This window comes from Antedon bifida, chromosome 8 (genome assembly GCF_963402885.1).
Source record: "Antedon bifida chromosome 8, ecAntBifi1.1, whole genome shotgun sequence".
NCBI lineage: Eukaryota > Metazoa > Echinodermata > Crinoidea > Comatulida > Antedonidae > Antedon > Antedon bifida.
The window spans coordinates 923,379-940,740 of NC_136233.1; the positions used below are offsets into that span (position 1 = coordinate 923,379).

At 32.2% G+C, this 17,362-nt stretch overlaps 2 protein-coding genes across 4 annotated transcripts in view; both read right to left on the minus strand.

Moving 5' to 3' along the window:
* The window catches only part of LOC144849475 (granule associated Rac and RHOG effector protein 1-like), a 200,218-nt gene that overhangs the window by 181,210 nt on the left and 1,646 nt on the right, over positions 1-17,362 (minus strand). Inside the window, exons 3-13 of one of the 3 annotated variants that reach the window (XR_013613976.1) lie at positions 10,854-11,027; positions 9,897-10,025; positions 8,936-9,247; positions 8,331-8,489; positions 7,696-7,922; positions 7,112-7,373; positions 6,642-6,747; positions 5,939-6,419; positions 5,409-5,549; positions 5,074-5,179; positions 2,122-4,982 (exon numbers count right to left, since the gene is read on the minus strand). Coding sequence is in view for 1 of the 3 variants with exons in the window: in XM_078706391.1 (XP_078562517.1) it covers positions 4,647-4,982; positions 5,074-5,179; positions 5,409-5,549; positions 5,939-6,419; positions 6,642-6,747; positions 7,112-7,373; positions 7,696-7,922; positions 8,331-8,489; positions 8,936-9,247; positions 9,897-10,025; positions 10,854-11,027 (2,433 nt within the window). In the remaining 2 variants the exon portion in view is untranslated. Of the gene's footprint in view, positions 1-967; positions 4,983-5,073; positions 5,180-5,408; positions 5,550-5,938; positions 6,420-6,641; positions 6,748-7,111; positions 7,374-7,695; positions 7,923-8,330; positions 8,490-8,935; positions 9,248-9,896; positions 10,026-10,853; positions 11,028-17,362 lie in introns of those variants that run through there. The other 2 variants (XR_013613975.1, XM_078706391.1) reach the window with 2 other exon arrangements.
* Positions 1-17,362, minus strand: part of LOC144849496 (type II phosphatidylinositol 4,5-bisphosphate 4-phosphatase-like) — a 36,110-nt gene that overhangs the window by 2,525 nt on the left and 16,223 nt on the right. The gene's annotated exons all lie outside the window — the stretch shown is intronic.

A 17,362-nucleotide genomic window follows, 5' to 3' on the forward strand; every position in this document is an offset into this window, starting at 1 on the left:
TACCTCCCAAAGGTAAAAATAATTTGAGTTCTGTGTTTATAGGCTAATTTTAGGCCCTAGTTTAACTGCAGCGGAAATTATTAATTAGTTGATTTCAATCAACTCACCTATCAATAAAAATAAGACATTTTGAAGGCACTAAGTCTAAATTGATCATTATTTCTTTCTCTTTCAAAGTAAACAAAACAACAATTTAAATATAAATAATAAGGAAGCAAAACCGAGGAAGTAATATCATTTGATACCATCAACACAGCCCAAGTACTAACTTAGTAGAGTACGCGCACGTGTGGGGCTGGAGCCACAGACAGGCTAACTTCATAATCTAGGCCTGAATCTTGTTATGAATTCAACCACTAATATAATGAATAATTTTATCTAAATTCTTAAATAAAGCACTTTCAGTGATGCTTTAGGTAGTTATTAACACAAACATATTACATTAAATGTTTTAATAGTTACCATAAGCCTGTATTTATCGGAGAAAAGAATACAATTTAGCGGGTCTTTCAGAAATTCATTCAGGAGCATTTTTCTGATAGTTAGATCGTCTGCCAAAAGTTTAAATTATGTCTAAACTATAGAGGGCAGCAATACATAATTAGTTTGAGAGAAATTGTAATGACAATCATATTGATTATATTCCGAAATACTGAATCTTCAGATTATCAAATGTAAATTCTCATTACCTTATCTTGATTATATTCCGAAATACTGAATGTTCAGATTATCAAAAGTAAATTCTCATTACTTTACCAAAGTGCTATTTTTATATCTAATCTATTATTTAAATTTAATGACATTTAGATATGGCTTCTGTCCTGGACCGTTTTCATTCATTTATATTTTCATATTTTCATTCATTCCTTGCTTTGTATATTTTTATTTTATCACTGTATTATGATAAATAATAATAAATAAATGTAATATGACAACAACAAAACGAAAACAATCGAATACACAAATATAAAATCTTGTGATCATAACAGTATTTTTATTTCTTAAAAACAAAACCAAAACCATCATGTGCGTCTCTCACACTGATGCAATAAAGTGTACAAGTTTGTACCAACCAAATTAAATGAAAACAAATTTATTTTAGAAATCATTAATCAAAAATATTAAAAAATCAGTCAAATATTTCAAAATTCATTTGCAAGATCGTATACCAGTAACAATCATACATAATTTAGTGACTCAAAATAAACAAACTAGTCGTACATAAAATGATTAAACAAAAATAGGAATATGGGGAGCTAACAATATGGTAATGTCTGTATATCTTTACGTTATACCAGTAATAGATACATACGTGTGCGACGTTTCAACATGTTGTCAAACAAACGTCGCCCACGTATGTATCTATACTGGTTTAACATAAAGAATTGTATACAGATATTTAATATAAAACCAGATGAAAACATTTTTCGAAAATATGGTAATGCATACAGTTGGGGACTGGCTATACAAGGCTGCCCAAACTTGCCCAAATCCCAATGCACTTAAAGAAATAAATTAAATATCAACAACAGGAATGTTACTTTTACAGAATCTTTTTGGAATAAGACATGCATTTTCTGGAATTTTACTAATATTCTTAAACTACCAATATTTGGGGAGGGGGTGGAGTTATGAATGTCAAGAAAATAAACACAAGACAAATCAACTTGCAAAATAAAAGCATTTTGTACACAAAATAAATAAAAGAAAAATGGCACTGATATAAGAACATTTTGTCTAGAAAAAGCAGAGGGCAGACAAAAAGAACGCTGCTTACCATCTTAAAAAAAGCCTGCATTATTGCAAAGGAAACTAAAAAAAAAGAAACATTTGTAGCACCAGTATTCACAAGAATAGGACAACTTGAAGTTTACAACCAATATGTTGTAAAATATCAAAAGATAAATTTTCCACGCTACGCACTCATAAATTAATTTTTTAAATATGAAATCGTATTTATAATCAGTTATTATTAAGGTTCGTTTCCCATTTGGCCAACGCAAATTTGTAGACACTAAAATGCAAATGAGTTGATCAATTAAAAGCAACAGTTAGGATGACCCACTCGTCTCAATTGGTCAAATCACTTGCAGTGCATGTACGCTGCATCCAAGTGGGAACCAATCAAATTGTGATCAATTCAAACAGTAAGGTTTGAAATCAATGCAGCAGTACTGGTGATTAGTTTCCAGGGAAAAAACAATTTTAAATTAGGACAGGTCAAAGGTTAATTAAATCCATTTGAATAATTTCAAGTATAAATTTTAAATTAAACTGAATTGACCTTCTTAAAAGGTCAACATAAATTTGTAATACAATACACATAAATGTCAATTATTACATTACTCTGTTTAAAACTGTTTTGTAAATACAGTAACACAAAGTGACAAAGTACAGAAAAAAAAATTGCTATACATAAAAAGATTTTTGAAACATGATACCAGAAACATAAACAACAACCAAAAAGCTCTGTTCACACACGCAATAGAGTTACCCTTGTTCTATGTACGCTTAAGGTGATCCGAATCATATCTGAGTTACACCTGATAAAAGTGCTAGTGTGAACATCAACTCTCTTATACCTTTATGTTGTTAACTCTGATGTAACTCAGATAGACCGCAATTTAATGCTTGGTTCCCACTAGGATGTAACAGAACGATGTAAACGCAACATAAGTGATTTGACCAATCACAAGCGATTGATTACTCAAACTGTCGCTTGTCATTGGTCGCTTGCATTGTTTCTAGGTTTCTAGTGGGAACCAAGCCATGAACATGTAAACATAGCCCATACATGTTAAATTTCAAAACAAATATATACAGTGTTTTATACAGTGTAATAAACTAGAAAAACTTAAAAGATAAAAAAGAGGAAAAAAAAGAAAATTAATACAAACAACATTTCTATTATCTAAAAAAAGATTTGTTTTCTACAGAAATTAATTTTATTTGAAAAATACACAAAAATTGAGGAGAAACCATGTTTGCCAGCAAACATTGGTTTTTGAGGAAAAATGTACAAATATAAAAAATACAAGAACAAATCCTGTTTAATAATACTCTTAACTAAACCCTTGATATGCACACTAAATAAATTATTCTACTGCAGTTACTTCAGTAACTACACTTTTCTACTGTTTATCATCTTTATGCAATTGTTTAGCAAGTTTTTAAGTGGTTACTGCAGCAGAATAATTTGACCCTTGATATGCATTTACTAAAAATAAAATATTTCAAATGTCTATATACAATACATGTGTATAAATGACAAAAAAACAAAACCAAAGAAAATGGTTGACATCACCACACAATTGGATGGCATCACCACACAATTGGATGACATCACCACACAATTGGATGACATCACCACACAATTGGATGGCATCACTAGATAATTGGATGACATCACTACATAATTGGATGACATCATCCCACATTTAGATATTCTAAATTATCCAAAACATTATCAATTCTGCAAAATAAAAAATACATTAATCTGTATATCACAATTGCAAACAACTATATTATAAATTTGAATATTCAACTTTCTTTATGAATATTCATATTAACTTTAAACTTCCTAATGAATATTCACATCATTTTTAAACTTCCTAATGAATATTCCTATCAATTTTAAACTTCCTAATGAATATTCACATCATTTTTTAACTTTCAATGAATATTCATATCTAAACTAATGATATTCAAAACTACATTGTGTAAAATCCCAAAGTATGTACAGACAAAAATTAAAATAATTTTATTTTACCATTTATCTAACTTTTAGATATTAAAGATTTAAAGAAATACAGGTCTATATCTACCTTTTAGATATTAAAAATGCAAAGATTTTGTTACTTATTTCAAGAGTCATTATTCCAGGCATAAATATAAAATTAAATCTGCAGCAATTTGAATAGTGTTGCAAATAGAATTCAGTAAAGCCTTACACATGTATTACATTCAAAATTTATTGACTTGTAACAAAATCAAATTGAGGGTAATTGTTTAGCATCGACTACAAGGAGGGAAACACTACAGAATGAAAGAAAAAACACACTTTACCCAAAGTTACAAAACATTATTGTTGTTCTTTAGACTTTTTGCAACAATGTAGAAATTGAAAAGTTTGTTCCAATATGCAGAATTTAACTACATTTTATACTACTATTATTATTGCATTTATATTATCACAAGTTCCAATATCCTATATACTGTATAACATTTTGCATTTTTGGGATTAACAATAGAATTACATCAGTGTTGGGTGGTAAATAAAGACAAATTAAAACATAATATGCTAATTAACTAATTAATTAATAGCAAATGTAGTGTATGTCTGATGTTAAGTACACATACAAACGACACATGCTCATAGAACCTGAAACAAATGCGAGTGTTACAAGATAATGTCTTACTTTAATGACAAAACAGAAGGTAAAACAAATAGTAAAACCAAACAAAATGATTTGGGTATAAGTCTTCAAACAAAAGCCCACTTGCTATTCTGAAGAGGGTGGGATTACACTTGAGTAAATATAGTATACATATTTTTATATAATTTATGCATGCATTTAATAATTTACGTGGAATATATGAACTTTATATACATGTTTTGTGCTTGTGAATGTTTTATGTATTGCATGCTATCGCGACTGGAATTGATGGACGTTATATGCATATTTCCTATCTAATCGTGGATGAGGCCGAGGGCTAGTTGATTTTGGACGTTGACCGTGAGGTTGAGGTGTGGTCAAAGACGTAAATGACGATGCAGGAGAGACAGGGGTCGATCCTGTTGCAGGTCCCCAAACGTTTGAATGACGAACTGACAATGGATCGCTCCATTGTGCCTGCAGGGGTCGATGTACGTCTAGCTGTTCCTGGTGGTTGACTATATATTGATTGTTGTTTGGTGGCTGGGGTGAAGAAGGCCTCTGCCATGCATTCTTAGGAGGCCAGGTTCGAACAGACTTAGGATCCTAAAACAAAAATAACTTCATACATTAAACATTCATCTCACTATCTATTTGCAATGTTACAATTGACAGACGATAAGAAAATGATACTCACCAACTGAACGTCAAGCAGAGCAGATGGGTACTTCACAGGTGGTTCAGTCATAGCATTAAAGACACCTGGAATATGTAAACTCTCCTCTCCACCACTACTATGCCGTCTACAAAAAATAAATTGATTAACATCTAACTTACAGTGGTCAACCAGGTAGATGAGTCTAGTAGGATTTGAGAACGTCCACTTATATCATAAATAACTAACAATTGTATACCTGACTGGCATATAAAAAGTAATTCAGTTGGAGGCAGAATTGAGGGACCATAGTGGTACAATCAACATTGCTCTGCTCCTAAACACACTTATTCTAAAAATTTAGTTGTTTTACTCACCTTCTGTTGACAGAGGCCATGAGGCCAGGCCCTGATAAACCTAGCCCCATAGAGTAGGTATCTCCACTGGCCGATTCTTCCCCATCACTGGAGCTACCAGAGTCATGTCCCATAGGCCAGCTATGGTTGATGATGTCAGACCTTAAACAAACATATTCAACAATTTTAACTTTTTAATTGGATCTACTTTAAGTATGAAAGAATTAGTTGAGACTAATTAGAACAGCAACAGAGAAAAATATTTAGCCAAATTGAGATTTAAACAAGGCAGATTTTGAATTGCAACAACCTATGACCTAGAAACTATTAATTAGGCCTACATCATGTTCACATGACATTGGGATGTGCTCCCTCATTGGTTCCTCTGCAATTTTGGCTAATTCTAAGTCCAGCTCCACAAAATTTGTGGATCCTAAGTCTAAATGATTTAAATATTTTATTTATACTGGGCGACCTCTTTAGTCAAAGTCTGGTCTCCCAGAAGGCCCGTCTTAAATCAAAAGGTCCATAATAAAAGTAAGTAAACGTACCCATCAGCGGCATGTGGGTCAATTGAAGGCCATGTCCTATTCATCTTGCCTTCACTCATACTCCACTGAGAGGCTAGGCTTAACGCATGACCCTCATCAGTCAATCCCCCTTGCTTCTTAAAGAAGTTCTTAGCTAAATATTGTGCAAACTCAATATGCTCCCCGGTGTGCTCGATACCCTTAGTTTTGCCAGGTTGCTGGGTTGGGTAAACACCAGAATTAGCCCATCTTTTATCAGAGTATTCATCCTCTTGGTAGTGAGGGTTGAAATTACCATAGGTGGGTGTTGTTTTTGTTTGCGTACTCCATCCAGGGCTGTGACCTTCCTGTTGGTGGTTGGTATTTGCTATAACCATTAAAGTTTCAGGGTGTGTTTTTGGGAGTTGAGTAGAGTGAACTGGTGTTTTTAGTCCTCCCGATAACAAATCAACTATGCTCTGTACTTCCACATCAGTGGCAAATCCTTTGCTTTTCTCTACACCTGAAAAATGTTAATATTACTGAAATGTTAATAGATGACATATTACAACATTTATTTTATCTTAAAGGTCACTGAATGTCCAAAACTTAGTTTTGTCATATTTTGATGTCTTAAAACACACACAAAGAGTACAGATATGTGGCAGCCATTTTAGCCGCTGCTCTATTGGTATCACATCACTGCTGTCTAGTTAATTATTCAATCTCTTTGGTATAAACTTACTTTCATCTGACCAAGGTGTACTGTTAGTATCATTATTATCGGATGAGGTAATGGTCACTAGAGGGCTCACTAACACTTTAACCTGGCCATCTGGCTGCTGTTGTTCCTACAAGAAAAAATAAATTAATTAAAACAAACAATATTTTTATTTATTTTATTTTAAATCAACTGACAGAGATAAAAACCTTTACTAAATATAATGAAATAGGCATTAAAAACTCTGTACTAGCAAATGTGGTACACGCTTTATTTGTTATTTGAACAAGATGCTTCTCTGGTCTAATTGATAAAATTCTACATTGTGATGTGTCCAAATATGGTAGTGATATGCCCAAATATGGTAGTGATATGACATATATGGGCACATCACTTTTTTTGTCACATAAAGTTTGATAGTGTAGACAGAGCTTTATTAATAAGTCTCTCACCAAGTTAATTCAAATTTAATATTGATAAACACAAACACTTACATTTGTACTTGGCACAAGTTTAGTCTTCTCAATATTTTCTTGCCGTTTGTTATTTTCTTTCATGTTTTTATTTGAGCTGGATGATATTTTTTTGTTAAACTTTGTGTTCAGCTTAGCAAACTTCTTTTTAAGGTTACTGATGGGTGAGTCCAGAACTGACTGTGGGCTGCTGGCATGTTGATTCTGTCGTTTGACTACATGATGTACGTTATCTTCCAATTCTTTACAAAGCTTCACTTGTATGATTGGTAGATTCTGTTTTCTGTTGAAATTATTATTACTTTAAATAATTTTGCTACTCTAATAATATCATCATCGATATCAATATCATGAATGTTAAACGTCTTGTGACACAGATTATTGGTTGAAGTGTGCATAGGCATATTATTCTTTTCGTATCATTCTCTATCATTTTTATCCATGTTGTTTTGGCACACATAATAACATTTTAAAATATATTCAGCAAATTTAAAAAGTACATAATTTAGCGGCAGAAAGTAATATGCATGATTTGAAAAATATCTAGATTCTTAATAAACACACAACAAATGGGCAACTCCATTAAAAAAGAAAAAAACACTTACTTTCCATCACTCCATTTCAGAACATCAAACTTGACAGTATAAACAACTTCCACTTTGCCCAAAAGTGACTGACATGGGATACACTGCTGCATCTCAGGTGGTGAGTCTGGTATCACTATCTTCAGACACCAGACGGTAGGCACCTCAATTATCAGCAACGCACCGTTGGAAGACACTTGTAGGTAGTTGTGAAAATCGTTTTCAATTGGCACTTGCTCGATTGAAATCTAAAAAAATAAGTGCAAAGTATGAAAATGGTGGAATATTATTGTTATAATGTTCAAGACAAATAATTTAAAGATCTCTCAAAACTTAATATCTATTAACTATTTAATAAACAGAGATCAAGGGGGAACAGATTTATGATGACAAATCCAGACCCAGAAAAATAAAAAAGGAAGGGGCCATCTTCGAAGACGCAATGAAACACAATGCCCTCTTACTATGACAACTTAGTGGCCTGAAAATAACTTAACCAATGTATATAAACAAATTTATTATTATTAATATTATGTTACATTTAGAGAACAAAATTAACTCTACTTCACAAGGGTGAAAGGTCTAGGTAGTGGTGATTTTTAATTCCCCAATTTTGGTCAAAGTAACAGTGCTATTGTTGTATATGAACTACTCACCAAATTGGATAAGCCAAATAGAATGTTAGCAGCAATATGACTTTGAGTATGAGTTGAATGAGGACTCATCTCAGATAAAAGTCTTAACGCCATCAACCTCGCATCTTGTTTCAGTCGATTCTGTTTTATTGTTTTCTTCGCTAAATTTGTTAACAAATCCTGAAAATATGAAATATAACAAGTTCAGGAACTTTTCTTTTTTTTCTTTTTATATTTCCATTCATCATAAACATACATAAATAATCATAGTACAAAGACAAAAAAATTAAGCAAGTAAATTAAAATCAAATAAGAGAAAAGGGAGGCAGACCATCTTCTTTTGGGACGCCAGTATTCAGGGGACACCCTTCCTGTAAAATAAACAAAGGGCAATGTATGTTTTAACACTACAGCAAATCCCTATTCAGCATACACCCCTATTCAGCATACACCCCTATTCAGCATACACCCCTATTCAGCATACACCCCTATTCAGCATACACCCCTATTCAGGGTACACCCCTATTCAGCATACACACCTATTCAGGGTACACCCCTATAAGGTGTACACTTCTTTTGGTCCTGATGGTGTTCCTTTATTAAGGGTTCTCCTGTATTTAACTCACCAATATTTTGTAGAAGTTATTTTTATCCGATGACTTCTGTTTGCAGATTTCTCCGTCCACTTGGATCGTCACATCTTCAAGGCTCGCCTGCAACCTCTTTACCAACTCCTCTTGGTTCGGCATCTCTGATTGGCTCTTTGGCTTATACCTTAACATTTCTTCTAATACAGACTGTGATTGGCTCAAGAGACTCTGTATTTGGTCTGGACAGTAGCCATTTAGCACCAGTGCCGAGCATTGTGGGTGTTGCTGAAAGCCACCAATTATTGTGAATTCAGTCTTTGGTAATAAAACAAATTCATATTTGTAGGTCTGGAAAACAAAATATTTAGTACAGTGTGAAGATTTTATATATCTATTTTGAATATTTATTTCATACACATAACCTATGTGTACCTTTGGAGGTACACACCTAATTGGTGACTTAGGTTGCTTTTGTACTTTCCTGGCAGCTAGTGACTATGATTTTATATTTTCTTCTTCTTATTTTCTTTAATTTGTTGATTTGTATTATATTTTGTAAAATGTATCTTTTGCCTGAATAAATAATAATAATAATAACAGCATGTAAATTCAGCAATTACAAGATTATTATCATAATTGACTTATAAATTAAGTCTCATTTAAGTCTTAAGGAATAGAGTAGAAAGTATCATGAGTTAGAACTAGGTTAGGATTGACCAATGGGATTGGAAGGCAAGCATGTTACCACCAAGCAAAAGCGCCACAACTTGTTATCGTTATATTAAAGCTCTGTCTACACTATCAAATTTTATGTGGCAAAAAAATGTGATGTGCCCAAATATGAAGTGATATAAACAAATATGGTAGTGATATAACATTATCATGTCCATATATGGGCACATACAATTTTTTTTTTACATATAAAGTTTGATAGTGTAGACAGAGGTTAACATTTGATAACATTCAAATTTGTTAAGAAACAATAGAATGTACTAACCAATATTAGAGCATCCAGTCTTTGTTTATACTCAACCATTTTGGGATTTTCATTTTGACCTTCATTTTTGTAGACATTTACAAATTCTCCAATTGCAGCTGAATCGCCTCTTCTCAATGTTTTTGTCATCTGCATTTGAAAAACAAAAAAACATCATGCATTTGAAAAACAAAAAAACATCATGCATTTGAAAAACAAAAAAACATCATGCATTTGAAAAACAAAAAAACATCATGCATTTGAAAAACATAAACACGTAGTTTGAGTGTTTATATCATCTAAAATCTATTTTTAAAAATCTTTAATTAAAAATCATCTTAATTACTTAATTTAATTGCTAGATCAATACATGAAATTTAATTAGGGAAAATACATGAAGTGTCAAATTGGGGAGGTTCAGTTTAAATTATCACAAATAAAAAAAATATTTCAAATAGTGGATGGTATTTAATTAAAAACCAAACTTAAGTACTGAACTTAAACCTTTATCTTCTCATACAACTTTCATAATGTAAATAATGACTTTAGCCTCACGTCTTTCTTGTACTACATAATCCTATAACCTCATTAACATTTTTTGAGTTAATCGTGAATATGTACAACAATCCATACTGCTGCTGTACACATCATCAATAATGCTTCTGGTTATTGTAGTACGCTGTATTCACGTCTTGATTTATTTCATCACTTTGAGTGTTATAAGTTCATTGATTTAGAAACAAAATTGATGACGATAGCGAATAAATACAAATGCTTCAGAATAAATTTCATTTTAGTTTAAAAAACCCTTAATTTAAAACTTATCTCTGCTGGTTTCTACAGTATGTAGTGTGTTATTTTTTAATGACATTTAGACCAAAAAACAATACATCATAACAAAAATGATGTGCATAGTTTTAAATGCTTGTATTGCATTGTGATAGCTTCCTTAACTACTCCAAAATAAGCATACAATACCTGTGACATTCTAAGCCATGAGGCACATGCTTCTTTAAGAATTTCATCTCTGTTATCTCCAACAAAGAAATCCTCTAAACTCTGAAACCGAACCAGCGGCTCAAATACTTGAGAGGCAGAGTTGAAGAATTGGCATTGGGTTTGCAGCATAAGTAGAAAACAATGGGCCATCACCTGGAAACAAACAATAGTATTATAATTACGTTATTTTAGTCATGGTTTAAGAACTTAGAAGTATTTATACAACGGCATTGAGAAAAACATGAATGAAAAGGAAAGGGGAAAAGCGAAAATAATCCAACACCCAAACCGAAATGTGGCCCTACTATACTTCTTCGATGTCAATCCAGGTGTCCAAAGAAATGAACTGAGGTTAGCAACTTAGCAACTCAGACAGCATCGTACGAGGAGGTCCGACGAAACGTCTTGACTCAGGTCTAGGTTTCAAGTTTTTAGGTCATCGGGAGAACATTAAACATGTTTAATTTTCTCCCGACGAGACGACTTGTCTGGCCCCATTGTATGACGCTGTCCGAGCCTTTAGTCTGAGCCTTCTCAGCACTTGGAACCTCTTATTCACCTGCAGGAATGAACCAAACCAAACCTATGCTGCTAACCATTCATTTTTTCTGATGACGACGTACAGTGTTTTTATTTGGACAGAGTACAAAGACAACTATTTTATAGTTCTTTGATCAACATTAGTAGTACTGTACTAGATATAAACATTGCTACTAAGTTGGTTTATTTGTGGTAATTAGTATTAGAAATATTTCTGCAAAGGTCAATATGACAGAACTCATTAGCAGTTGGGTCGTTTGTTGGAATTCACAATAGAACTAGGAACAATCATTAATCGGTTTTTTTAAACATTTGTTAAGAAATCGTTAGAATCTGTTGAAAATAGGAATATGATTTAACTAAATGCAAATAAGATTTGTTCCTTGGATACAAAAATGTAATAAATATACAGATGAAAACTGAAAAAATAAACATTAATCAGATTTGTTAATGTTAATTTCTAATCCATCAAGCATATTTTAACCTCACCGTGAACCAATGTTTGATCATAAAGGAATCATTTAAAATTATTGCTCAATGGCTTGATAATATGTAACCAAACGACACACTAAGGTATAGTGGAACACACGCAGGCTACGTGCAGTGGAACATACGCAAGATACGTATGGTGAACGAACCTATATGCATGCTACGACGGTGGTCATGCCCGATGGCACACTCACATGTTGTACGGTGGTTGAACCAGTTTAGTAACACAAACAACCCATGTGGAAAACACATACTAATCAAATGCAACCGGTAAAGGTGTAGCAGATTCATATTTAATGATTTCAGATGCTAACCTCATTAATGGTTTGTTATTTCAATGAAACAAGAATAACAACAATGAGAATCAAATGATATTAATATTAATGAAAAAATAATAATGTATCAAACATCGTTTTAAAAAGTTGAATTAAGTCTTTACACAGTCCACTTTAGTAGCACTGTCAGTGAAAAATTTCATTTTAAAATTTTGTTTAGCAATAATGGTAAATCAAACTGATTTTTGAGTTGAGAAACATAGTTTTGTATTGTATTTTTTGCTACACAATTGTAGAAATGTGTAGCAATAAGGTTGTTTTGTATAGCTTTTTGCTATGCTACACTAGCAAAATTATTACCTGACTGTAACTTTGTGATTAACTTGTTTGCTTGTCATTTCTAGGAACATGGGTTTGACTCTTTCCCCAGTCAAATCATTGTTGAATATGTGACAGGAAAATGTTAAGAGTTAAAAATGGAATGTTCTTATAGCAATAATGGCAATTTAAGCAAGCAGAAGTGTCCTAACATTTCTACCAGAATCTCTCAAACCCCCTAGTGGTATCCTAGTCTATTTCCAAATAATCATACTCTAATCCTTGATATCCTGAAAGGTGCTGGTGTATTCCTAGGAGTGAAACAGAAACAATGCTCACAAAAGTACTTTTACCCAAGGCTATAAATGTTGGAAATCATGCGATATACTGCATGAATGGTAGCTTCATTCAATAGTCTATTCAAAGGTAACCTTTCATTTAATTTGATTCACCTAACCTTAATCTCTATACACCTTTCTATTTTGAAGTCAACTAACTTTAATTTACTTCAGATGTACAGTAGCTTTTTATAACCAGTTCTGATTGTTACAATTTAAAACTGTTCGCTCACTGCACAATTCAACATTGATTTAGAAATGAATGTGAGCTGTATTAAAAATGCATAAAAAGCAACAATTCAATAAAGAGTTGCTATAAATATCATGCGCTTCGGCTTTTTTAAATATGCATTTATAGGATTTTGTGTGGGACTACAGATTTTGCAATGCTTGTAAATAAGCTTTCTATCCCAAGAGGTTTGAGTTTAAACTGCCAACAGCCGCCCAGCACTTCTATTACTGTACATCAATAGATAAGGTACACAGAACATAGGCCTAGATACCCAGCTAATTTATAACCAACCTATTGATAATATAGTGATTCCCATTCACTTTCTTTAGCATTATTATCTACTGTACTGTAGCTGATTATTGGTAAGGTCTATGTGTCCAGTATCATACAATAGGCACATTCTGCAGTAACACATGGATCTCATGTGATGTCTGTATCAGGGAGTTTTAATTACAACTCTCTGCCTGTATCATAGGCTATAAGCCAATCTTACTAACCTTAACATAATACAGGCACCATATGTGATACATATGTGACACTGTTTTATAGAACTTGCCTATGATGGCACTGAATAAATAATGTCATATGTGGAAATACAGGTGCATCTTCAATGTTGATACTGTCCAACAACTCAAAACAAATCACATACACATGGCCATCTTCTATCATACTCAAATGACATAGTTAGTGTTAATACATTATAGGATTTTGCGTGGGAATTGATTGCATTGCTTGTGCAAACTAAATGTCAACATTGATCTTGTAATCTCACATTACAACACCTTTTTAATTAGTATTCAATTGTCATTTCTTACAATTGGGACCATTTTTGTGACCAAAAAATTAAAAACTATGTCACTAGCATTGATGCCACTACAGAATAGGGAGTGGGCATAAAACTTGTATTATTCATTTCCTATTAAACCTGCAATTATTCAATTCAACCATAATTAATAAGTTAGTAATTTAAATTTCCCACACAGATATGGTAATGACAGAGAGACCCAGTAGTTTTATTATTCTACCCTACACAACTCGGCCATAACCACATCCCCGCAAAAAACACTGGGGTGGTACTGCATTGATTTCAGCCTAATAGACAGGATCCTACAATTCCCTGTTTACAAGTTACACTGATTAAAATTTATTATAATTTTTCCAATTTTTTTTTCTCCACTTAATACAGGAGCATATCATATCATTTATTTTGCAAAATTTCTAATACAGTAAAAGTAAGACATAAAAACAGTACAAAAGTAAATCAATGAGGCAGGATCACCTAAAAGTTATAAATAGTTATAAATAAAAATAACCGTTGAGAGGCTCTCCACATAGAATAGCAATATATCATCATCAAACACCATTTGTATATATTATTGTAAATGACTGAGACTTAAGAGAGACATGGAATACAAAGTCTAAGTTAATACAAACACAGCGAATAAACATGATTCTAAGAAAAACTTAACACTGAGATCAACGACCTGGTTGATATAATGTATACAAACTGGTTTGATACAAGAAATAGGGCTAGATCAATGAAAACTTAGAAATAGGGCTAAATCAATGAAAACTTAGAAATAGGGCTAGATCAATGAAAACGTAGAAATAGGGCTAGATCAATGAAAACTTAGAAATAGGGCTAGATCAATGAAAACTTAGAAATAGGGCTAGATCAATGAAAACTTAGAAATAGGGCTAGATCCAATATAAACTGGTTTAATACTAATACAAAATCAGATTAAATGGGATTCTATCGCAAATAAAACATAGCAGCTATTATCAGCTCAGCAATTGTTGGCTTTTTTTTTCTTTTTTGTATGTGTGTAGCAATTACTTACTACTATGCTATTTTCATGCTACAGAACAGTAGTACCAATTAGTCCGAGACTACTTGTCTCAATAACATTTCAGTATCAAAAACATCTGACTTACTTTGCCCCTGATGCAAAGCTAATTTTCAGTCTACAGTTAAAAATTTATTTTAAAAAAAATTATACAGTTTTTTTCTTATAAATGGCCATATTTTCTAAGCATGTTCTAGTTCTTTTATTTATAATAATGGTATTCGGCCATATTTTTAAAGTGTAATTATAATGGTTTGATATTCAACCAGTATGTTTAAGTTAGAAGCAATTAATAAAATTTGAAGAAAAGTCTGCAAGGTTGGCATGATGATAACATTAGATCTTCCGTAGATTGATATAAACTGCGAGATGTATTCAGGCTTTGTAGCCCAGATAGTGCAAAACATGTTGGATGCAAAATTACATAATAGTGTTTGTTTATTTGAAATAAGTTAACCAACAGTAGTCTGTAAACATTCTGATTCTAGAGATTTTATTATACCTAAAGAAAGTCATGAGTAACAGTTGATATACAGACAGTGTGTCACTTAATAAACTGATTCTAGTTCTATTACCATTCAATCAAATTTAATGGTTTCTTTATTTTATTACTATAACCCTGTAAATTTTGGATGGGCTAATAAATGAGTTTCTTCTAATAAGGTACAAATCGACTAATATATTACGAAATTACAAATACATTTATTCATCATATCATTGATATTTAATAGTATAATTAATATGTAGAGTCAAAAGTTATTAAAAGAAAGACAGTTTAAAACTCCTAAATTTAGTCGAAGTTCCTTATTTGAATGAACATAAAACTCTAACAAAACAAACACAAAAAGGAAAGTAACTGACATTCCTTTTTAGGAAAGAAATGACAGAATGTTTTACTTCCTTGTTTTCTCAATTGTATCTACCTTTAAGGGACGATTCACACTACAGTTTCCTGGTGTAAAGTCATAGAAAATATATGCAAGTAGTTAGAGCTTGGTTCACAAGCTCTATAAAATTGCGCCATGATTTAGTTTGCTTTGCGTTAACGCAAAACATACACCAATAAAACATCCAATATACTCCTGATGGAAAGAGTCGGAGTTAAGGTTACATTAGACGAAAAGTGACAATTTGTTGGAACCTAATGGTGTCCCATTAATAGGGGTTCTACTGTCAAAGTGTCCTCTTAATAGGTGTTTCTACTACATGATAATTGTTAGGGCCAATTTACACAGACGAGCAGTAAGCGGAACCTGCGTAGCTTGTCCCATGTAGAATCTGTATCTATCCACAGCGGAGTTTGCCCGCCCGCTCCTCGTTGATGAGATGATGAGGAGGATGATGATGATGAATGGACGTGGAAGATAGGATGGGCAACGATGTTAAGTTAATGAAGACAATGATAAAGAGAGCAAAATGTTCGTCATATAACATTAGCAATGACAGCTTTATATTTTAAAGTCTGCTACACTAATCATGAATAATTTTCATTCCAAGTACACATAATCCTTAATGTTCTTCTAAGATTTTAATTAAGACTTTTTAAAAGGAAAATCTAAATTTGAACAATACTAAAATATTAATATTAATACAGGACACTTTTTATAAAATTAACCTTATTATTGTTATGGATAGCCTAAATGTGCTGGATAGCCTAAAGGTGCTATATACACACGAAGGAGGAGGAGTGGGTGATGATGAGTGGGTGAAACTTTTACAGTTTGTTTATGCTAAATGCTAAATATAGATTTTTGAAATAATATTCAATTTTATATGCATTTACAGTATCAGTTATCTAAGGAAATAAGTTTTATAACTTTTCCTTGTATTCCTTTTTAAAATACATTTTTTATTTTTAAATATTCCTATAGTAAAACCAAAAGATCTTCCATTATATAGGTTGATGATATGATACTAATGTACTGAGGATTCAACAATTCAATCAAATGCAATATTCCTGACGTTAAAATTAATGAAAGTGTGCATCAAAATGTTGCATTTTAAATTCAATCTTCTCAGCATTCATTATAATTTTACTTACTGTCAAATACAAAAAGCAAAACAGGGACAATCATTGATTGAAAAGCTTTTCAAAATCTGGCTTTTACGACAAAATAACTTTCTAATTTATTATTTTATCGGTGCGGTATTCATTTTATCCTGTACACTGACAGTTATTTATTAACGTGAGCATCCCACGAGTCTTTCATGGGTTTTTTTTTTTTACGTAAACAATATAGTAGCGAATAATTAACCATCATCTAGCTGAATTAGACATATTACCCAAAATCCTCTAGGGCAAAACACCAAATCCAACAATAACTAATAAATGCTTTTTCTGTCAAAGAAGGATTTACAATGATTAACATAAAATGTGAACAAAATAAATTTGAATTTCACATTTAACCAAACAAAGAATATGATACAAGTAATAAATAAAAGAAATAAT